The sequence below is a fragment of the Labrus bergylta genome, chromosome 2, assembly GCF_963930695.1.
Source record: "Labrus bergylta chromosome 2, fLabBer1.1, whole genome shotgun sequence".
In the NCBI taxonomy this organism is placed as follows: Eukaryota; Metazoa; Chordata; class Actinopteri; order Labriformes; family Labridae; genus Labrus; species Labrus bergylta.
In genome coordinates this window covers 31,464,365-31,487,676 of record NC_089196.1, presented here as the reverse complement: position 1 = coordinate 31,487,676, position 23,312 = coordinate 31,464,365, and the positions used below count along the sequence as shown (strand labels likewise).

Genomic DNA, 23,312 nt, shown 5'->3' with positions numbered 1-23,312 from the left:
CTAAAGTCAATGCAACTCAATCTTCGAAAATGTTGGTATTTAATTACCGGGTGGCCGAATCTGGAAAAGCAAAATGCTAAAAAAAATAGAAATATTTTGTGAATTGATATATTGCATACCGATTTTGCTTATGTGTTCATATGCAGGTTGTAATTGGTTGTATTAGGTGTTGACTGTTTGCTGCAGTTCACATAGAGTAATATGTATGGGCTATAGGAAATAAAGCACAACTATTTCTCTTTGCTGACAACTTAAAGCTCTGCGACACATCGAAGGTGGAAAATCTAATGCTGGAAACTCCGAGCATCCAAAGAGCAAGTGAACGCGGCTCGTCACACCAAAGAGTACAGACAGTAGACAAGACAACTTCCTCCAGCTTCCTGTTGTGTTTCCGTTCATCAGCTGGTGTTTAAAGGGACCGTTTTGCTTTTTCATCGCTTTGTTATCACAAAAAAAAAAAGAAGTCATGTGACAGAGAACTACTAGAAGCTGTTGATTCTGCCGTCGACCTCCTTACTCAGCTCTGTTTCTTCACAGTGGAGTCTCTCTCTGATAAAGTAAGTCACTGTGTCGTTTCTCTGGGCTTACAACACTTACAACTGTTTATCTACAATACTTTAACAACGACAATACCTGTTTTCATCTACATTGCTAAGTCCTATTTATTTAACATTAATGACATTTTCATCATATCTGTTTTATTTCAGCTTTGTTAAAAAGCTGAAATCTTTTATTCTAACAAAATGTTTTCAGCAAATGTGTGATCTGTTACTTCAACACTTTTTGTTTTTCCATTGTTTGTGTTGCCCAGCAGGTCATCCAACATGCTGTCTTTGATAATAATCACAGGCCTGCTGGCTTTTACCTGTGGTAAACCATGTGGTAAGTATATTTTGATTATCTACTTACAATTACCTTCCATCACTAAAAAACAAACCTGCTCTTACTAAATCTGTTTGAACTGGTCTGGACATTCACTGATTTTGCAATCATGCATTTGAAGTGGCCTTCATATTGACACAAGTTGTGTAATCGTGAAATCTCAGAGGTTGGCACATCTTTTGGTTTTCATTAATCAGGATGAAACATTAAATAGAGATATTACGACATGTGTAGCCTGTGCTGTGACATTTCTCTAAATTCTAAACACCCCTCAGTCTTGGTTTCCTGTTTTTGTGACTGCTGAAGCTGCAGTTGTGGTTTTGCCACACTTCAAAAGTTCATGTTCATGTCAGCAAGAGAGCGCTCCTGCAATGTTTTTATGTCTGTAACGATCATTTATATATATTTTTAAATATTTAAAACCAGATTCTGAAGGATCCAACAATGAGCTGCTCCTGTCACTCAGTAAGACTCTCCTTCGGTCTCTGGAGGGACAAGAAGGACTCCCCAATCCCAGCGTGCACCTGGCTTTACGGCTTTCCAACTCCCACAACCTGGCCAAGGAGAGCGAACACCTGAACACGCTGAAGAATCATCTGCACAATGACCTTCAAAAGTACACCTTTGATTCAGCCTCCTGTTCTCAGTGTTGCTAAACTGTTATTAAAAACACATTTCATTGTGAGTATCTTTTCCCTGTGTTTTTTTCTCAGCTCTCTCTCGAACAACCGGGCAGTGACCGGCCTCTTAGCGCTGTACACTCTGGCTCTGAAGGCGTCTTGCTACGACCTCAACACGATCACGTTCACCGTCAGCGAGGAGAGGGAGAAGCTGCTGACGCACCTGAAGAAGCAGATGGAACTGGAGAAAGAGCACATTGGCTGTAAGTTGTCTTTGACCTTTTGGAGGCCATGTCGTAAAAAAAACTGTTCACCATCCTGTTAAGACCTGTGAGTCACCATGAGGCCAAAGTTTATGTGGCTAGAATATTTCTTAAGACAGAACATTTAAGAAAACTCTAAATCCAGGTGAAGCATTTTGGACTATGAATGAAAAATTAAAGAAATATTTCATAGTTTTAGATGTTTAGTATTTTGTAACCTGCAAAGGCTCACAGTGTTTTCTTCATGTAACAGATACTGTAAAGCTGAACTATTTAAGAAATCTGAAACATTATTGTTTCACTAATTTAAGCCCAAATCAAACTTTTTTGACTGTTTCTATCCAAGCTTTAAATTGATCGTGACATTGGAGAGAATAAAGTTTTATTCATTTCCCATCTGCACAGCTGTCCCAAGAGTCAGCCTCTAGTTGGACACTTCAATTAACCTCAATTATTTAAATTTAAATCGCACCTTTAATGTTTGCAGTGACTGTTTTTTTTAAACATTGCTAAAAAAAATTAGATTCATCTAGGGTTATTCTTAAATCTTTTTTTGGGTTAATATATATGTATGGGAGGGGGGGGCGTTGGTTTTGTGGTTTAATTTGTAACAAATGTTTCATGTCATGTACGTCTTTGTAACCTGCTACTGGATGCTTTGAATTTACCTCGGGGTCAATAAAGTATCTATCTATCTATCTATCTATCTATCTATCTATCTATCTATCTATCTATCTAATGTCTTGAACACGGCTGTGAAGTCACATTTTCACAGAATTTCTTCTCTCTTATTGCTTCTGGTCTTTCCGCAGTCAGCCACCGCCCTTTGACCAACTATTACCAGTACTCTCTGGGTGTGCTCGCTCTTTGTGTAACCGGCATCAGGGTCAACAACCATGTCAGCAACAAACTCATCAAGGCGGCAGAACATGGACACTTCAGACACGGAGACTCAGAGAGCACCGGTGAGTAAAGTCTGCCCCTTAACAGATCACATTGGATGACGACGGTGAAAAACTTTTGTTGCCACAACCACAATTTTCTTGAAAAGTGAATCAGAAGAAAATGACCAACGCTGTCTTTAATTTGTTTCTCTTTCCCTTCGTCTTCATGCTTTTGACTTCCTGTGTGAAGCTCCTTTGCATGGCCTCGTTGCTGAAATATAAATAACCTTTCCGTCTCTCTGTAGATACCTATGCCATGGCGGGGATGGCTCTCCAGTGTGTGAAGGATTCTGGCTCTCATGTGCTCAACACTGCTGAGCTCTACGCCGCTCTCATTACCATCAAGCAGAAGCTGTTGGCGGCTCGCAGGCCGGACGGCCACATCGGCAACGAGTTCAGCACCGGCCTCGCAGTTCAAGTTCAGATCTTTTTTTTTTTCTTCATCTTCAGCTCCTCTTGTCTGATAGATCAAAGTATTTCTCTGCCGCTTGCTTATAACTCATTTCATTTGTTCCAGGCTTTATTGGCAATGGGCAGCCAAGTCGCAGAGTGCGCTGCCTCGATGGAGGCCATGAGGACGGACGCCAGAGGCAACAAATACGAGAACCCCATGGCCGTGTCTCAGATCCTGCCCGCTCTGCACCAGAAGTCCTACCTGAGTGTGAAGAGCAAGCAGTGCCTCGATGAGGACGGTTTGTGTACCATTGTTTTTTAAAGTCTTGTGTGGCTTATTTTCTCATGGTGTCAGTGTGTTAAGACGTGCATTTTGATTGGCCCATGTCTCATCTGTTAACATGGAGGAAGCCGAGTTTATGACCAGTACTGCAGCCAGCCAGCAGGGGGAGCTCTAAATATTTGTTTCAGACGGCTGTTGCTTGGTCCATGGTTAATACACATTGTTGTTCCTGCAGACACTCTGGTGCTGGAGCCCTTAGATCCTGTGGTGGTGTTACCAAGTGAGACCAAGGTGACGGTGGAGGTGGAGGTGGTGGCGTCCAGCGGGGCGGCGGCCCTTTACTCCGTGGATGTGCCAAAGGGGGGCTCACTGTTGGAGGCCCTTGAACTTCTCCTGTTGAAAAACGTTGGCTTCACGTGAGTTCATACACTGTTTCTTTTCTTTTTAAAGACTTGTATGACTTTTTCCAGAGCGTCCTGACACAACAGGAAGCAGCGAGGTTAAAGTGTCTGACAATGAGCGGCCGTACATCCCAACATTATCCAAGAAACACGATCAATTACAAAGGCATGAACTAACAAGTGGAAACACAAATATTATTCAGACAGAATGTTTACAGATAGATTTGCCTGCCTTCCTTGAAACAAAAAATGCTGCGTTTCTCTTTTTTAAATATTTGTTGTTTGTTTTGCAGGTTTGAGAAGGAGACCAGCCTGTGGGGACCGTTCTTGAGTGCAGTGAACGGAGAGCAGGCGAGACAGAGCGACCGCAGATACTGGCACCTCTCGTCTGATGGCACAGCTCTCAGTCAGGGTGAGGAGGACACACACACACACACACACACACACACACACACACACACACACACACACACACACACACACACACAGCTCCTCCTGGAAATATCTGGAGTTTTTCTGCGTGTGAAAGTCCTATCTGAGATTTAACATCATATCTTTATCTTTGTGTATTTGATCTGTCGCTTTAATTGTTACCTGTTAAAATAAAAAATGTTGTTTTTTTCTCCTTCAGGTGTGAGTGATTACAAGATCGAGGCACCTCAAAAGATCACCATCAGAAACACGACCTACTGAGCGTCCGACGCTGAAGAGGCAGCAGAGTCTGATGATCAGTTTGAGGTTTTTTTTTTTTCTGTTTTTTTTATTTTGTGATTTTACTTCAATATTTTTTTTTTTGTTATCAGTTGTGCATGAATGTCTCTGTGGCTTCTTAAGGGTTTAGCATTTCAAGAAGGATTGAGGCTTCAATAAAAGAGAATTTAGAACAAACTGAAGAGAATCTGCTGTGAATACTCTCACCTCATCGTTTACAGTTTCATCTGAAATCATGGATTGTGAAAATGTTTGATTAAATGTAACGCGCGGCGTAATTGCACTTTAAAAACAAATAAAAACTGGGAATGCTTTTTTTGAAACGAAGAGTTTTGTTTTTGTTTCCAAACTTAAGATAAGCCTCAACACATTAGATTCTATTAAAAATGTGTCTATAAGAAGAGTACTCTGTGTTTAATTACATTTATTTGGAACTTTGAATTCTTCTTTTAATGGATTTAATAAATACATTGATAATAAAAAGTTGATTTATTACGACGGAGGATTAGGGCCACGTTAAAAAAATAATAATTAAATTTCAAGATTAAAGTCGTAAATTTACGAGAATAAAGTCGTACATTTACGAGATTAGATTAAAGTCGTAAATTTACAATTTTAATCTCGTAAATGTACGACTTTAATCTTGGAAATTAAAAAAAATAAAAATTGATTTCGATTTAAAGTCGTTAATTTATGACTTTAATCTTGTAAATGTACGACTTTATTCTCGTAAATTTACGACTTTAATCTCGAAATTAAAAAAAAAAAAAAGAATTTTAACGTGGCCCTAATCCTCTGTCGTAATTTATAACAATCAAACATAAATTAAATTAAAGTTCTTTTATGTTGGTTTTTACATCTTTATTTTTTTTTCTGAGAATTATTTGAGATGCATTTTATTTTATTTTTTTATTCATTTTAATATAAATTTGGCCTTCACTCCAGGACGGTAGGTGGCGGTAATGCATCGAAATAATCCCTGGTTGCAACCATTTAACGAAGCAGAAGAAGAAGAAAAAAAAAGGAAAACGAAGAAGAAGGAGATCCGATTTGATTTTATAATCTTAAGATTTTAATTTAATTCGTTGAATATGCGACACTGTGAACATAAACCTTCATATCGGTGTTTATAAATGTAATAATTCTAAAACATGAAGCTGTGAAAGTTCCTGGTTCACGGTGGAGAGGATGATCGACTTACCATGAGGTCAACCTTAACTTTGTAACATCAGCAGACACTAACAGATGATGTCTGCCCTGCTTTGCCGTGTTCCAACATGTACAGCAGGTCTGAAAAGGTTTGGATTTGACACCATGATGGCTCAGAGGTCAGGCAGACTCGGTGCTTCCTGCTCCAGGTGTCTCTCAGTCTCTGCTCGACCTGCTCCAGTGAAGAGAGTCTCCATCGAGGGCAACATAGGTGAGAAGAACACAAAACAACACCTGGGACCTCTAAAGGAAGAGCCAAGTGTCCCACAGGTAGACTGCTTTAACATAATCACACATGAGGTCACAGGTGAGATTGAGAGGAGCTCAGGTGTTCATCAGAGAGTCAGTGCACTCTTCTCAATCACTTCTTCAAACTCACTTTTATAAACTTGATTTCTCCTTTAAAGATCTGTCTCTTCTTTTTATTATTTTATTGCTTTTAACCCTTTTTTATCTTTCTCTTCTTTAAATGTTTTTATGTCTCTTCCTGGATTCATTTTACTGATCTTAGTCTTTTTTAAATTCCTCCTTTTATGGTTTGACTCTTCAGCTCTCTGTTGTTTTATTCATTTATCTGATGTCCTGTTTATCTCTTCTATTTATCTTCCTCCTGTGTTTCCAGCCTGTGATGAGATGTCGTCACACTCTCGTTTCTTCTCTCCTGATTGATTTTAAATTCATTTTCCTTCATTGTTTTGAACCGCCTCTCCACACCTGCCTCTCTCCTCTTATTCCTGTTACAGTTTTATAACTTTGCCGTCTGTGTTGACCTCTGTTCTGTTGTTGTGTCACAGCACTTTGTAAACATTTGTTTTTAAAGGTGCTATATAAATAGAAATGAGTGAATGAGTGGATGAATACCTCTCTCATGTCTCTGTGTTATCGTACCAGCTGTTGGAAAGTCGACCTTTTCAAGACTCCTGCAGTCGGCTTGTTCAGACTGGGAGGTGATGGCAGAGCCAGTCAGTAGGTGGCAGAACATCGAGAGCGGCACCTCCAAGGTGAGCACATCTTCACCTTGTTTTTTTTTTTCTCCACCATTATTGGAAGTAGAACTCGCTGATCGTCTCCAATGGCGTTTATTATGACAAGGTGAGCGACGGAGCGCCCCCGCAGACGACAGTCAGCAACCTGCTGCAGATGATGTACCAGGACCCTCAGCGCTGGTCGTACACATTTCAGACGTTTTCATGCATGAGCCGACTGAGGACGCAGCTGCAGCCTCCTCCAGCCCGCCTGCTCGGCTCGGAGGGAACGCCCGTGCAGGTGTATGAACGCTCGGTCTACAGCGACAGGTGAGCGAGTCAGGACAGAGGAGATACAGGAATTCATTGTGACCCTATAAGTGTTGTTAATAATTCAAAATAATGCTCAGGATTAGGGATGTGATGATAAACACAGATTATCATGATGCTGGGTTTTATGTGGAACTCAGATTAAAGTCAAATTATGAATAAATATTCTTTTATTTCGATTCTGTGACAGTAAAAATGTTAAATATGGAATGCCAGTTTAGCTCAGTGGTTACATCGTGTGACCCCATGCAGGCGTTAACCCTCGAAATACCATAACCAGGTTCAATTTCCACCCTCAGCCATTAGCAGCATGTCACCCCCCTCTCTCTCCTCCCCGTGGGCGACTCCATCCACTGTCCTGTCCTCTTCATGAAGCCATGACCCGCCCACTGCCACCCCCAAAACATCTTGAAAATAAAGACAAAACATTTATATTTTTGAATAGTTTTTTTCTCTGCTGGTTACAAATGGAGTATTAGCATACACCTTTTTATCTCAACAATTTGAATTGACCCTTATATTTGTATAGATTTTCAATTGTTACATTCTTCCTCAGGATAGACTTTGTAGGAAATTGATATATGTGCCTCTAGTCTTTTAAAGAAAGATAAACTTTAAGGGGGAATAGCTCAAAAAACAGGAAACAGGAACATAATTATCAAAAATAACAAGAGGTTAAAAATCAAACATATCATCAGTTAAATAAAGGGAGAGAAAATACAATAATAGAATAATACCAGGTGTGTACACTTCCACATGTGGAAAGAGTTGTTCTATATTTACTGTTTAAATAAACAGGAAAATGTATTTTGCTGTCATCACCTTCCTCTCTCTCTACTTTCAGATACATCTTTGCCCTGAACATGTTTGAGCTCGGCTGCATCAACTCCACAGAGTGGGCCGTCTATCAGGACTGGCACTCCCTGCTGGTGGAGGAGTTTGGCCACCAGGTGGAGCTAGAGGGCATCATCTACCTCCGAGCTCCTCCACAGGTACTCACACATCAGATTTAACGGGATAATGAATCCTACAACAACCGACGAGAACACAGAGACGTTTGTGTGTTTTTTCTTATTTTCAGAAATGTATGGAGCGTCTGGAGCGGCGAGGGAGGGCGGAGGAGGAGGGAGTGAAGCTGGACTATCTGGACAAGCTGCACGTTCAACACGAGAGGTGGCTCGTTGAGAAGAGCACTGAGTGAGTAGACAACTAGAAAAAAAATCACATGACCATTAAAGTTCAGGATCAAGGTGGATTTTAACTGACTGAGTTAAAACGTCTATACTGACATAATTTCAAACTGTGAAATATTATCACCAAGATGCTGGAGTCAGATTCCTGTTTGACGATTGGTTTAAAACGTCTTCCCTCTCAGCTGTTTGTCGCTCGTCTTGTGAACAGATGACGGTCAGCAGTGTGTGGTCCGGACTTAAAGCTGAGCTCTCTCTCTCTCTTTCTTTTCAGAATACATTTTGAGAAGTTGAAACAGATTCCCGTGTTACAACTCGATGCCAGTGTGGAGTTTCAGAGGGACCCAGAGGTGCGGGAACAATTCATAACAAAGGTATGTTCAATGATTGTACCTCGATACAGAGAGTGCCATACCCAGCACAACCAGCAGAGGGCTCTGTCCCAATCTTTCCTCATCCTCACAGTCACCAGCCCTTCTGAACATTTGGTGGAAAAGTCTGAAATCTTCCCGAGTTGCTCTCTCACAGCAGATTTTCCTTGAGGGACTGGAGGGGTGTAACACGATGTAAACAGGCCGCTATGATGACACTTTTTGCCTTTATTGAGGAATCTGACAGTCGACATGCGGGCGCTGCCACCTTGCAGGGGGCATCTCAGCGTCTGCTGCTGACGATGACAGAGGCATAACAAGTCGCAAAAGACGATAGCAGCTGATGAAATTTTACATTTCTAAGCTCTTACGTAAGAAGTATAGAGAAACAGAGATATAACTTGACCATCTGCCACATAGGGGATGAAGTGCTGCTTAAAGGCTTTCTATGTGATGTTTCACACTTAAATATAAATCAAGTATATCCTCTGAAAATAACTCTGTGAGTCATGACTGTCTACAATGGGTGTAACACCCGAGTCCCACTGTCTGTGATGTTTTCAGAGTTTTCAGAGTCCTATCTTCACTTTGTTTACATCGCCTGGACGGCCGGCTGACTCCTCCCCTCGTGTATAAAAGTTGTTTAATTGAGGGACTAGAGAAAAGAAGAATAACATACTGTACTCACTGCTTAACTGTGTTTCTAGATCACGCTCATTTCAGGTAAATTTACATGCAGTGTGAAGATACCAGCATAATAAAGATCGCTAGCATTAGCATGCTAACACAACAATGCACCGCGAGTTGTTTTGGTTTCATGCTGGAGCTCAAGGGCGACATCTGCTGGATCAAAAAATCACATATAAAGACTTTAATATAAAGTTATTCTACCAGATTTTTAGGCACATATGTCTTGTCTTCTTTAATCTAATGCAGTTGATCTGTAGATCGATGGATACTTTATTGATCCATGACATGAGAAGGTTTAATGTGGTTTAACGTGGTTTAACGTCACACACTGGCCGGGTGATGAACAACTTAACACCATCACTCATCCCCTCCTCTTCCTCACAGTGAAATGTCTCGATGTTTACCTGCTACATTCACACATCAGCTCACTAAGACCTCTTAAAGACATTCTACAAAAAGTCTGAATAAAGTCAGGGTGGAACATGTTGACGTTCAAACATGCAGATAACCCTCAAAACTCTCTGGATGTTTTTGAGTTAGTTTTATGAATGTGTGAAAAGCTAACAGACACATTTCTTTGTTTTTTGCTCCGGTGTTCGACGTGTCTGATCCGCGCTCACCTTTTCCTTTCACAGGTGAAGAACTTCTTCAACGCTTTGTGAAGAGACGGCGAGTTCAGCTCCTGAAACCAGTCAGACCTCAGACAGCACAGCTCTGTGGTGCGGTCCATTCCAAGATGCCAGTTTGATACGTCATCAGGACCTTACTTCTTGTTAGTTCTGATCTTCAGATTTAAAGCTTTTTGTTGTTTACTTGTTTATTTGTTTGTAGTTAAGATACTCCATCGTTGTACTGTTTGTTACACTTGAAATACTGATAACGGTTCCTCTCTCTTAACACAATAAAACACACATCTTAGTGACTGAAATGCAAATGTTAATGTGATTTTACAACCTCAGTTTGTTTAATAAAGGGAAAGTATGGATCCAGTCAAACTGTGTACATTGATAGTGAATAAAATAAATTGCTTTTTTGTGATGTTTTGTTTCTCTTTGTGTGGCTTGGCACGTTGTTTGTAACACAGAGGTGCTAATGGGTGTACAAGCATTTAAAGTGTTATTTGTTAATGAATTTTAACATCTCAAAGGGATTAGCCTCCTGAAGGAGCACAAAAGGTGGAGCCCTCTTGACAGGACAATGACCTTGGCTAAATGTTGTCTTTTCCCCTTCCCTGTGATGTGCTCTGGTGATCAGAGGGGGGCTGTTCACATGCCTGAAGTGGTCAGGGGTCATCAAAGGGCAGCTGTCCACTATAAAGGGCCGTCTGCACAGAGCATCACTTCAGCCTGAGACCAGCTGGAGGAAGGACGCAGACCTTTTCCTCTCTCTCTCTCTCTCTCTCTCTCGCACTCTTTTTTACTCTTTCGGACTTTAAAAAAAAAAATGGAAGCGAGGGTCTTCACAGTTTTCTGCACGCTCCTCCTCTGCTCTTCTGCGGCTGTTTTCTCCTCTCAGGGTCGGAGGCACCGCTCGGGCCTCGAGTCTGGTTTCAGAAATCTGTCGGTGAATCCCGGCAGCAGATTCCCTCCGTACATGATGCAGCTATACCGCTCCTTCAGGACGGCCGATTCCTCGCCGTCAGACTCTTTGACCGCACAGGGGGACAACCTGTCAGCGCAGAGCTCCGACTCTGTCCTCAGCCTTGTAGCCAGAGGTGAGTAAACTCTTCATCACATTATGTTTTCTTTCTGTAAACTGTATCATGTCCTGTCTGTGTGAGTTTGCAGCTCTGTGTGTTATCTGTGTTATCAGACCCCTCCCTCTTTACAACCCCAGCAAGTGTCAAAATGCTTATTGGACTTAAAAGGCTCCCTTGTGTTTTTATGTGAGAGGGTGTGTATATTAGCCCTCAGACGTCCTTGCACAGGGGGGTTCAATACACATCCTGTCCCTGCTCTCCCCTCCCACTGCTCTGTGTTTTGACATTTGTCCAGGGATCTGCTTTTCCCCCTGAAAACATCCAGACTGCTCATCTCTTATTCCGTCTTAACCTTCAGGTTGTCATCAAGACGGAGGAAGATGGACAATCTCGTTTGACATGTCGTCCGTCTCTGCCGGTGAGCTCGTTCAGTCGGCAGAACTCCGGATCAGACTCCCAGCGTTCTCCGGATCCAAGCGGGCCACGGTGGATTTGTATCACTCCAGGAAGCAGAGCTGTGACCCTGACGGCGCGTCGTGCCACCCAGATGAGGAGCTTTTCCTGGGGAGTTTCATCACATCGCCCAGCAGCTCGAAGTCTTCCTGGAAGGTGTTTAATGTGACCGCTCTGTTGAAGTACTGGCTGCATCAGGGAGGCAGAGTGTCGGGACAGGAGGCGTCAGGGGAGCCCGAGGAGGATCATGGGAGCGGAGGTGGACGCGAGGGAGAGGTGATTTTTAAGAATTTGGGATCGAGGCGGAGAAAGACTCTCCATCCGACGACAAACCGGGTCATGATGGTCATCTTCTCCAAACACAGCCTGCCACAGGAAAGCCACAGTCTCCTTCACACCGTGGAGAACTCCAAGTATGTGACCACGGACAGAGCGAGCAGCGACGGGCAGAGTCGACGCCACAAAAGGAACAGGATGGAGAGGATGAGGGTGACGGATGGAGATTCTTCTACAGCTGCTCCGCCGACACCAGCAGCAGCAGCAGAGCCGTCTCAGAGGACGCTGTGTCGGAGGGTGGACATGTGGGTGGACTTCGACCACATCGGCTGGGACGAGTGGATTGTTCACCCGAAGCGCTTCAATGCGTACCGCTGTGAGGGCGAGTGCCCCTCCCCCCTGGACGACTCCTTCCATCCCACTAACCACGCTTACATGCAGGTGAGATTAAAGTTTTCCGCTCTTCACAAACGTCTCAAACATTCCTTGTTTTTTTGCTGTTTTCTTCACATGAAATGTTCTTTATTTTTCTTTCTCCAGAGCCTCCTGCGTCATCACCACCCTGAGAGAGTGTCCTGTGCGTCCTGCGTGCCGACGCGCCTCAGCCCGCTCTCCATGCTGTACTACGAGAGCGACGACCTGGCCCTGCGGCATCACGAGGACATGATAGTAGAAGAGTGCGGCTGTCACTGAAGGCCGGATGAAGCACGATCCTGAAGACACTCAGTTTAAAAAAAAAAACATTAAATGGAAAATGTTACTGATGGATTTCTACAACAAACCACTAAATGTGACTTTTCATCCATACTGGGTGATTCACGTTAAAATATATAAATGTGATAAGGAGAAATCCATGAATCCAATGTTTTAATTTTAATCTATTTATACCTTGTAATATATATTTTGTACATAAATATAAAAAAATATATAATAAAACATTTTATTTTGACTTGGTTTTGAAGTTTTGTGTGTTTTTTAATGGTTCACTTTTTGGGTTAAATTGGTTAAATTATTGTCAAATACTCTTAATATTTATTCATAGACAGAATAGAAAAGAATACTTTGTGTATTTTTGTATGCAGCAGGTAGAAATGTGTCTTTGACATGGATGTAAATATATGCCCTTCATTTTTAGCTTTATGATTATCAATGCCCCGAACTTGATATGATATAAAAACAGCATTAATCACCTTTGCATCCTGTATGATAAAGTTGGTCATCCGTCAACATTTAGACGAGACGGGCTGCTCTTTTATTTATAAAGCACTTACTGATGACCGACCAGCGTACATCACTCCTCTCTTAATCTGAGCTGATGATCAGTATCAGACTCGATGATGCTGAGGGTTCCTCGAGTAAACATGATCAGGAAAACATCCTTTACCTTTTGTGCTGCTTACACCTGAAGACATTAAAAAACACATTAAAACCAGAGCCGACCGATTCATCAGCTTATCAATCGACTATCAGTATCGGCTATTTCTTCTTTTTTTTAAGATTCATTTTTTGGGCTTTTTGTGCCTTTAATGGAGAGATAGGACAGTGGATAGAGTTGGAAATCAGAGACAGAGAGAGAGGGGTATGACATGCGGGAAAGGAGCCTCAGGCTGGAATCGAACCCGGGCCACCCGCTTGGAGGACCACAGCCTCCATACATGGGGCATGCGCACTAACCACTGCACCACCAGCGCCCCAGTATTGGCTAATTTGATCACATATGCACCGATATTACTCGATTTATTCACCAGTCAAAAATTTGAGTTTTCAATGTATTACACTAGCAGTTCTCTTTCACCAGCTGAGTGTGCTTTACTCTCCAGAGTGTCAGGCAGTGACGCACGTACATGCACAGTTCTAGATGAGTGACCATCTTGTCTTCTTTATATATCATAAGTGTTCATAACTGAGGGATCAAAGTATTAAATGTGTTTATTTATATCCATCTGTCTCTACAGATTGAACATAGATCTCAGAAAGATATCGGACGATATATCGGTATCTGATTTTTTTTTTCTCCCCTGTATCGATTATCAGTATCGGCCCCAAAAAACACATATCAGTCGGGCCCTACTTAAAACTCAATACAATGGTTACCATGAGTCAAGCCGCTCTGCTGGCTTATTCTTATAATCTTTGTATTTTGTCGTCGTTGATTTTGGTCATGTGTTCGTTTTAATTGTTCTCTCCACATCATTGTAAATCAGGGCTTGTCCTCAATGATTTCTCCAGAATGAATAAAAGTTGAATCAGTTATAAAAGATCCAAATTAAACTTGTGTTATTATACACGCTTATAACGTCAGGCAAGTCAAACTTTTAGACTTTGTATAATGAAAAAGCCAAAAATGTGTCTTTGACTTGAGCAAAAACATTAAATTAAAAGTAAAAAGTAACATATTTACTCAAGTTGACATATTTTAAACTATTAAACACACAAAAAAATATTCCAGATAAACCCCTAAAAATGACTAGAAAATGATCTGTAGTGTTGAATTGCACAGTTTGAAATAAAGCTCTAAAAAAAACCAAATTCAAATTCAATAGGACGTTTGTAAAAGGAATTTAAAAAACAGGATGTGATGGGGCACCGCATTGCCTTGCAGTTATGCTGCGTGTCCTCATGTACAGAGACTTTAGACCTCATCGCAGCGGCTGTGGGTTCTGAATCTGACCCCGGATCTTTGCTGCATGTCATCCCCTCTCTCTCTCTCTCCTCCTGTCATTTCCTGTCTCTCTTCAGCTGTCCTAATCAACCTACATTTTTAAAGAGAGAGAATCAGACAACATGCACGTATTACTTTTTAAAGTCAAAGTTTTCAGGGCTTCCTGGTGTTTAATTTACATTTCATGTTCACAAAAAAAGGCATCAAGTGTCTCATGTATTATTCAAATTCATTTGCCCCGCTCTTGTGTCTTTGCAAAACCTTCTGATTTTTGTAATTTTAAAAAATATCCAAAAGTTGAGAGGTGGGTTTTTATCTGGATTCAGTTCCAAGTGATTTTTAATCTTGAAGCTGCAGCTTGTTTACACACAATACATCTCCTCCTCAGAGGCTCAACCTGCTCACAGAAACTCATCTTACATCTTAATCCCACTTACCTCGTGTGGCTTGTGACCAGCTCACATCTTTAGTGTATTTGCCTTCCTCGCCTCCAATCCACATCCAGAGCTCACGTCATCACAGCTCATTAGTGTCCGGGCTTCTTTTGTGGATTGTGATCAAACAGGAGAGCTACACAAAATGAGTGGCGCAGCAAAGGGGGGGAGAGAGGGAGCAGTAGCATTTGTTTACTTTAGGGAAGGAGGGGGGGGGGGGGGGGGGGGGGGGGTGTCAGGAAGCAGAGGTGACAAGGGGAGAAACAAACACAGAGCGACGTGAGGGAGTGCAGAGAGTCACCGTCTGGATGCTGGAGCTACTGTGGAGGACGGACCGGCTGGACTGGATCTGATCAGCTGAAACGGTTCAATCCACACGTCTGACACAGAGCAGACTCCTGCTTTCAGTCGGATTCAGGTCATGTCTTTTCTTCAAACTGCCTACTCAACAAGCAGGTCTAAACGTTGGACTGAACATGGATTTTTATGCTCATTGAGGAAGAATTTATGACGTCTGGCTGCATTATAACCACACATGAGAATCAACACGAGGCTTAGAAAGGTCAACTCAAAGCTCCTGTGAGCAGATTTTAACTGCTAATAAAACAGACTGAAAGTAATAAAAGTCCTGAAACCAAGCACACAAGTCCTTCAGCAACAAGATGTCTTTCTTTTTTCTTATTGTAAAGCAGAACACCACTGCTGCAGGTAGGTGTCATCCAGATTACCTTTACTGGTCCCACAAGGTGAGAGGTTGTTCTTCTCTTCACCCACTCTGCAGCCATAAAACAACAACATTCAACATCGTTCACATTAAACATAAAACACTGAACATAATGAAATAATGCCAGGAAATATTTCTAAGACAACACTTGTTGAGTCATAAACTGTCTTAATGTAAGAATTTAAATAAAACTCTTCAAAGATAAGGATTGAATCCACTTCAGAATAAATCCAGTACAATGTGTGCACAGTGACGGAGCTGGAACAGAACAGCTGATGACATGACCCCGTCCAGCTCTCAGAAGAGAGAGAGAGAGAGGGGGGGTCTCGCCCAGCTGTGTTCAGTCGTATATTGACCTCTCTTTATACACTCCACTGACTGAGGTTATCAGTTGGCCGTGAGCTCCAGGAGGAATTCCTCTGATTGGACGTGTGCTGCTCAGGATGTTTAAGCAACATGGAAACAGTCGAGACGTTTCATGTAGAAACGTATATTCGATTTTTTACATACTTTAAAGCTGCTGTGAGGAGTTTTTTATCTGGTTATGAGACAGACTGAAGTTCATTCTCGTGCTTCTTTATAACATTTGTAAAGCGAGCAGGATCATCAGCAGCAGGTTAGAATATTTCTGTGCAGTCACTTTAATGAAACACAGGGCAGGGTGCAGACAAAGGGAGATTCAGTAACTGCATGTTTTTAAAAGACAGAAGGTGAGTTTTTTCCTTTACCTACACCAAAACAGTTTCCTGCTCAGTGCACGCTCCTAAACAAGCTCTCTCTCAGTTATAAACTGCTTTTTAACACACCAGACAAAACAAAAGTCGTGCTGCTCTCAAATGCAAAATCTGAACCACCAAAACCAGCCTTCGATCTCCTCTTCTCAGGGAACAGAAGCCGAGCCTGTTTGGAGCTACAGATCTCTCTGTACTTCAAGTGATTTATGGATCTCTCTCTTCATATTCAGCAGCTATTAAAATGGTTGAAGCTGAAACTTGTTTTTTTTTTTACTTAAGAATCAAATCCTGCCTCTCTTTTGAATCCATTGTACTGCTTGCTGTCTCTTTTCTGTCTACAGTGATGTTTTATATTTGTATGCATCCCTCGTCTCAAAGCTGGGGGGGGGGGGGGAGCGATGGCCTGGTGGTTATGTTGCATGCCCCATGTTCAGAGGCTGTAGTACTCAGTGCAGCGGTCATGGGTTTGAATCTACCCTCGGCCATTTGCTGCATGTCATCCCCCCCCTCTCTCCTCTCTCACCTCCCTCTCTGTATGGGGCATATATCAAGGTCAAGGTTTCTTTATTCGTCTCTCTAGGGAGAAATTTGTCTTGGATGCTGGGAAATTGCTGCATGGACAATACATCAAAACGATATAAACACAGGAATTACAAATGTGCAAAAACATTACAAACATACTTATCCGTGCTACAGTTTACCCAATCATCTGCTTAAGTATCCGCGCACACGCGCACACGTACCCATGCCACTCCAAACACTTATGGTTTCATACATATATACATGGCTACAGTTACCGGTACATTGGGGGCCTCCTGTTTTTCCATTCATCCTCTATTTTTTTTGCTCATTAATGAGCTTAACTGAAAAAGGAACTAATGAGTTTTTGAAGCGGTTGTGTTTGCACAGAGGAACATATTCGGAGTGCAATACATGGGATGTGTCCGATAAGATGCCGTTGGCCTGTGTGATTGTGGCCTGCTCAAAAAGATCCTGGGGGGCAAGAGGGCAACATAACCACTAGTTCTAAAAATATTCAAAAAATGATCAAGTTGACAGGACATGGAAGATTTCTTGTCTGAAATGTATGAACACAGTAAATACATCAACTACAGGTGTGTGAGTGTATGTTTGTTCTGAGGTTTTTGTATGTTCAATCATCGTATAGCAACACATTCCAATGTATTTTATCATGCCCTGACCCTGAGGTTCACCTCAATGATGTTTTATGTATGTTTTTCACCTTTTAGGTTTTTTGAATGTTTGACCCACGCCCTGCCATCACAGTGCCGATCAGCCTGCCTCTGTGCTGATCTATGCACAGTGTGGGACAGGGTGCAGCCATCACCCGTCAGGAGACTTCAGGTAGAAAAAGTGGATCATTAAACTTCATGTGGCAGTGAGTTAAGTGTTGCTGGCTCGTCTTCAAACGTCTGACATGACCCTTCAAGAGGCACAAAGACAAATACACGACTAGAGTTTGTTTTTTGCTTTCATGGTGTTTGTTTTTAATGATTTGTTGACCTACAAATGGTGAGAAAATCTGTTTCAAAATTCCATCAAAAAAATATGTTTTACATTCTCTGCATGACACTTCAGCTGAGGAACTCGTTTTGAAAAGAGCGCGGTCGACAAGTGAGAAACAGTCTCTAAAGGTTTGAAGGCAGAATCTGACTCGAGGTGAGCACATCAGGTAACAACTCCATCTGGAATGGATAGAATTCAGCTCTCTGTCCGTTCTTAGAGATCAGGTTCAGTTGGTGTAAAAACATTTTCTCAGCGTTGACTTTCATCTTGTAGCCACTACAGGAAGGCACACTATGTCACACAAATCAGGTTTAAGCCACCAGGCAGAAAAAAAGAAAAGAATAAAAAGAATAAAGTGTGTTTACAGTTTTGTTCTGGGCTTAAAAAGATCGATACAGACAGACTTCAAGACACTGGAGATACTGCGGGGCAAACCTCCGTCCTCCTAGAATGGATGATGGGAACAGAGACGGCGCTCTCCTCACAGCGTCTTGTTGAGAAGTCTGATGTATTACCACCCGTACCAGGACTGACTAGATGTCCATTTCAAACTGTGCATCATCACCTTCAAAAAGAAAACAAACACATCATTAACTGAACACTGAAGAAGTAGGAGTAACTCTCTCATACCTTCTCTAACTCACAGGAGTTCAGAGACTTTTTATCCGTGGTTTTCATTCTTACACAGGGTTTCTTTTATAGGAGGTTACAAAACAGACACAGAAACGTCTCCTCCTTACTTTAACTCTTTGATCCAGGTCTACACTCCCCCCACCTCTACGCTCTGCCAATGAAAGGCGTCTGATCCAACCTTCACAACAGGGTCCTAAGTCTCTGACTAGACTCTTCTCCTCTGTCGCCCCCCGGTGGTGGAATGAACTTCCAAACTCCATGTGATCTGCAGAGTCCCTCTGCACCTTTAAGAAAAAGCTAAAGACCCAGCTCTTTCATGAATACCTACTAACTTAATGATGATGGTCTCCATATTATTGATGATGATGATGATGACGATGGTTTTTGTTTGATAACAATGACTTATAAGATGGTTTCTATACTGATTAGAGCTCTCAAGAACGGCCCTCAATGTTGTGCTTTGCCTCTGGTCACTTCCTGTCAGCACCTGTGTGTCCAATCAGACTCAAAGCTGATCGTTTGCTCTTACTGACATTGTTCCCTTTTTTCTAGATCCTTGCTTGTGTTGTTCTTACTCTCTGATGTACGTCGCTTTGGATAAAAGCGTCTGCTAAGTGAATTGTAGAATTGTTTTTTTTGTGGGGATAAAAATGAGCTGAGTTGGGACCACAGTACATCGTCTAATTAAGGTATGTATGGAGTTAAAAAAACAAAAAGTGAAATGATACATGTTGTAGCAGTGTTGTGTGACTACAGGGAGAAAATGATCAGCCAGGCTAATCGCTGACTGTGCAGATGTAACTCAAACAGATCAATAGCATGGGATTAATCACAATTAAAAAGGGAATGCATTTGTTCCAGACCTAAATTAATGAAGAGAAACTAGTTAACGCTGACAGCCGTTAGGAAAATGACAAATCTTGAAACATTTGAAAAGGTATGGTGTGCGATTTTGTTTTGTCATGATAGCAGAATAATAAACTCAGACGTGATACTTGTAAGCATAAAAACGATACTAGTACATGTTTCTATACATCATGTAGAATTCCTAAGCATCTAAATTCTGGTCATTTCTTGGTTTTAACTTCTGAACATTGGAGGCAGACTTCCTGCACACTGACGTGCATCACAGCCGACAGCTCCTGCATCAACGTGGTGCGACAGGATGGACCTCTATCTAAAGGCTGAAATCACACTGACTGATAAAGTATAACTTAGTTCACATAAAATAATCTTTCTTATTTGTTGTGATAAATTTAGATAAATAGATAAATCATTTCTTGTGAAGGCTCACATCAACATGACGCTGACATCAGGAGTTATCATGCAGCCCTGCTACAAACGTTTCTACACGTTGTGGACATACCAGTGTGTTTGGTTTCAGGAGCAGCGATGTTGTTGTTGTTCAGTAGTTCTCCATTAGGGGTCTTCTCGATGGCGTCTTTGATGGGAGGACTGGTCACACCGGGAATGTTTGGCAGACCACACGGAGGAGTTCTGGCCATCGGAGAGCTGCGGCGCTCCAGCAGGAACTTCCGGTCGTAGATGATTCTGGTACCTTTTCAGTGAGGAGAAAGGAGAGCAGACTGATGAGCATCGGCTGACTGGCCAAAAATAAAAAAAAAATCTTTTGGGGGGAAGCGTGTAAGACGAGATGGAGAAAATCCTGAAAACAGACATTACCCTGGATCAGCTTTTGTTCTTATTGGATAAAGTCAGAAACACTTGTTTACGACAGATAAACGTTTTATAAATAATCAAACAAAAACAAAACATTAACATGATGAGGCCTTTCCCTCCACTGCTTGAACAATGGTTACGTTAAGTCAGACACATTAACACAATAGAAGAAATGACGGCCCTGCTTCAAATGCCACTGCCTGTTTTCAAAAGGAGACGGGCAGCAGATACTAACTTTATCAGGAATTGATGTTTCACCATTTTTATAAAAGAGTAGTAGGTATAAATCAATTTATTGATTAAATTGTATTCGTGGTTTAGGACACCTCATACTAAGACCAGTCTAATAAATTTGTCTGTCTACTCTCCGTTATATTGAATAGTTTCTGCTGATAATATGTCTACACTCCTGCACTTTAACTTATGTCATTACTGTTCATTTACTACTCTGTTTTTACACATTTACATTTAATCTTTCATATTTCAGACTAGTAATGTTTTGTTAAATCCTGGTTGTATATATTCACATTCTTAGTTTTGATATTTTTAGTGTTTATTTACTTTGTATTTAATATTATATTGTGTTTAAATTTGCTAACATTGTGTTTTTTACTCATATTGTGTGTTTGGACAACCTGCTGCTGTAACGACACAATTTCCCAGTTTGGGATCAATAAAGTCATTCTTTTCTATTCTATTCTATTCTATTCTATTCTAAATCGTCTGAATAAGTTTATTTTCATACTTCAAGTGTTGCTGGAGCTGTTTGACCTCGTCGTGCACCTTGGTGGTTAGGCAACTTTTGCCAGAACACCCAATTCTATAATTAAGACATGACAAGTTAGTATCAGGCCTTTAGGTCTGATTTAATAATCATTATTATTATAATTAATATAATAATATAATATATAATAATATAAGTTAGTATCAGGCCTAATGTTTAGGTCTGATATATTTTGAGTTCTTATGTTAAAGACAACCTGTATTTTAGTGTCTTCTCCAGTTAAAACGAACTACAAGCGAGTGAGCTGTGAACAACCAATCACGGATTACGTTGTCGCTGACGCAAAGACCCGAACTAGCGTCACTAACAGTGTTGCCAGGTCCGCTTGTTATAGGCGATAGATCGCGATAGTTTGTCCATTTCCAAATCAAAATGAGACAAGACAAACACACACATATATATATATATACATATATATATATATATATACATATATATATATATATATATATATATATATATAGCGCTATCAAGTGACCTCTCTTTTAAACTATGTGGTAGGTTAGGTAACCTGTTTGGCTTCATTTTATTTATTTAAGGAGCCAGGTCGCTTGTTTTGGGCTTGTTTCCATAGAGCTGGTTGCTTGTTTCTCTCGCGAGATCTGGCAACACTGGTCACTAACGTCAGAGGACGGTAGATGTCGCTGACGTCCCCAAAATCTGCAGGTTTAAAAGTCCTAATAAACCCTAACACACGGTCTGAATTCACGACAAAACAAATGCACAAGTAAATAAAACAAATCGCCTCTAATGTCACGAGTGTTTCATTTAGTCAGAGTCGGTTAACCGATCCTCTCTGGTCGACCAAACACTAGCGTTAGCAGTTAGCTCCAGAGCTAGCTGTGGTTTGACAGGAGGGAGCACATGGACAGAGCTGCAGCCTGAACACTGACCTCTCTGCTGTTGAACAGGACAACACTAACATGTGTCCTCTAACAAAGTGAAACAGACTCGTACCGCCCGGCGTGGTGCTGAACAGGGTCCCTCCGGGGGTCGTGGAGTAGTCCTGGGGCATGTGCGCCGCGTCGTTGATGGTCACCCTCCTGGTCGACGGGATGCTCTTTGCACTGGTCTTCTGGCACTCAGTAGACATTTTCTCTACTTTCAGAAACAACTAACTGAAGTAAACAGGCTCGACTCGACTCAACAACAAAGCAGCACCACACAGCGCCTGGTTCAGATCCGCCTTTGGCCTCACAGAATCTCGGATAAATACAAATAAATACCTCTTTGTCATAAGTGCAAATGGTGAAAGGCAGTGTCTAATCTGTCACATCTCACACACACACACACACACACACACACACACAGTGTCCAGGTTCTTTGTTTTAAATGCCCTGAGAACACGTCCCTCCGCTTCCACTCTTCATGCACACAAACAACACAGACAGACAGACAGGCAGAGGAAAACACTTATACCGCCCCCTGCTGGATCATAACGATCCCTGCTGGATCATAACGATCCCTACTGGATCATACCGATCCCTGCTGGATCATAACGATCCCTACTGGATCATACCGACCCCTGCTGGATCATACCGACCCCTGCTGGATCATACCGATCCCTGCTGGATCATAACGCCCCCTGCTGGATCATACCGATCCCTGCTGGATCATACCGATCCCTGCTGGATCATAACGCCCCCTGCTGGATCATACCGATCCCTGCTGGATCATACCGACCCCTGCTGGATCATACCGACCCCTGCTGGATCATACCGACCCCTGCTGGATCATACCGACCCCTACTGGATCATACCGCCCCCTGCTGGATCATACCGATCCCTGCTGGATCATAACGCCCCCTGCTGGATCATACCGATCCCTGCTGGATCATACCGACCCCTGCTGGATCATACCGATCCCTGCTGGATCATACCGACCCCTACTGGATCATAACGCCCCCTGCTGGATCATACCGATCCCTGCTGGATCATAACGCCCCCTGCTGGATCATACCGATCCCTGCTGGATCATACCGACCCCTGCTGGATCATACCGATCCCTGCTGGATCATAACGCCCCCTGCTGGATCATACCGATCCCTGCTGGATCATACCGACCCCTGCTGGATCATACCGACCCCTGCTGGATCATACCGATCCCTGCTGGATCATAACGCCCCCTACTGGATCATAACGCCCCCTACTGGATCATACCGATCCCTGCTGGATCATAACGATCCCTGCTGGATCATACCGATCCCTGCTGGATCATAACGCCCCCTACTGGATCATAACGATCCCTGCTGGATCATACCGATCCCTGCTGGATCATAACGCCCCCTACTGGATCATACCGATCCCTGCTGGATCATAACGCCCCCTGCTGGATCATAACGATCCCTACTGGATCATAACGCCCCCTACTGGATCATAACGCCCCCTGCTGGATCATACCGATCCCTACTGGATCATAACGCCCCCTGTTGGATCATCCCGCCCCCTGCAGTGT

At 42.3% G+C, this 23,312-nt stretch overlaps 4 protein-coding genes and 1 long non-coding RNA gene across 7 annotated transcripts; 3 read left to right on the top strand and 2 right to left on the bottom strand.

Annotated features, from left to right (window-relative positions):
- The first annotated feature begins 400 nt into the window (after nt 1–400).
- Nucleotides 401–4,820, top strand: tcn2 (transcobalamin II). Of its 2 annotated transcripts, none has more exons than XM_020655691.3 (10): nt 401–557; nt 815–882; nt 1,309–1,498; nt 1,596–1,765; nt 2,578–2,730; nt 2,955–3,127; nt 3,227–3,401; nt 3,621–3,801; nt 4,080–4,198; nt 4,418–4,820. In XM_020655691.3, exons 2-10 carry the CDS (start codon nt 825–827, stop codon nt 4,477–4,479), a joined length of 1,281 nt encoding a protein of 426 aa, XP_020511347.2. In that variant the 5' UTR covers nt 401–557; nt 815–824; the 3' UTR covers nt 4,480–4,820. The 2 variants fall into 2 exon arrangements, with proteins under 2 accessions (XP_020511347.2, XP_020511348.2); XM_020655692.3 differs by having other exon boundaries at nt 812–882.
- Nucleotides 4,821–5,485: 665 nt separating this feature from the next.
- On the top strand, nt 5,486–10,290 carry dguok (deoxyguanosine kinase). Of its 2 annotated transcripts, none has more exons than XM_020655685.3 (7): nt 5,486–5,917; nt 6,598–6,707; nt 6,799–7,001; nt 7,846–7,993; nt 8,083–8,198; nt 8,466–8,565; nt 9,888–10,290. In XM_020655685.3, the coding sequence occupies exons 1-7, from the start codon at nt 5,743–5,745 to the stop codon at nt 9,912–9,914; spliced, it is 879 nt and encodes a 292-aa protein (XP_020511341.1). In that variant the 5' UTR covers nt 5,486–5,742; the 3' UTR covers nt 9,915–10,290. The 2 variants fall into 2 exon arrangements, with proteins under 2 accessions (XP_020511341.1, XP_020511343.1); XM_020655687.3 differs by having other exon boundaries at nt 5,486–5,976.
- On the bottom strand, nt 10,187–14,994 carry LOC136178093 (uncharacterized). The gene is made up of 2 exons (XR_010665464.1): nt 14,780–14,994; nt 10,187–13,082 (listed from the first exon to the last, which is right to left on the bottom strand). It is a non-coding gene; the product is annotated as an uncharacterized lncRNA (long non-coding RNA).
- Nucleotides 10,434–12,629, top strand: spaw (southpaw). Its single transcript, XM_020655684.3, has 3 exons — nt 10,434–10,966; nt 11,310–12,121; nt 12,221–12,629. The coding sequence occupies exons 1-3, from the start codon at nt 10,696–10,698 to the stop codon at nt 12,371–12,373; spliced, it is 1,236 nt and encodes a 411-aa protein (XP_020511340.2). The 5' UTR covers nt 10,434–10,695; the 3' UTR covers nt 12,374–12,629.
- Nucleotides 14,995–17,713: 2,719 nt separating the features above from the next.
- On the bottom strand, nt 17,714–22,256 carry LOC110000424 (eukaryotic translation initiation factor 4E-binding protein 2). Its single transcript, XM_020655693.3, has 3 exons — nt 21,816–22,256; nt 19,761–19,952; nt 17,714–18,326 (listed from the first exon to the last, which is right to left on the bottom strand). The coding sequence occupies exons 1-3, from the start codon at nt 21,949–21,951 to the stop codon at nt 18,295–18,297; spliced, it is 360 nt and encodes a 119-aa protein (XP_020511349.1). The 5' UTR covers nt 21,952–22,256; the 3' UTR covers nt 17,714–18,294.
- Nucleotides 22,257–23,312: the final 1,056 nt, after the last annotated feature.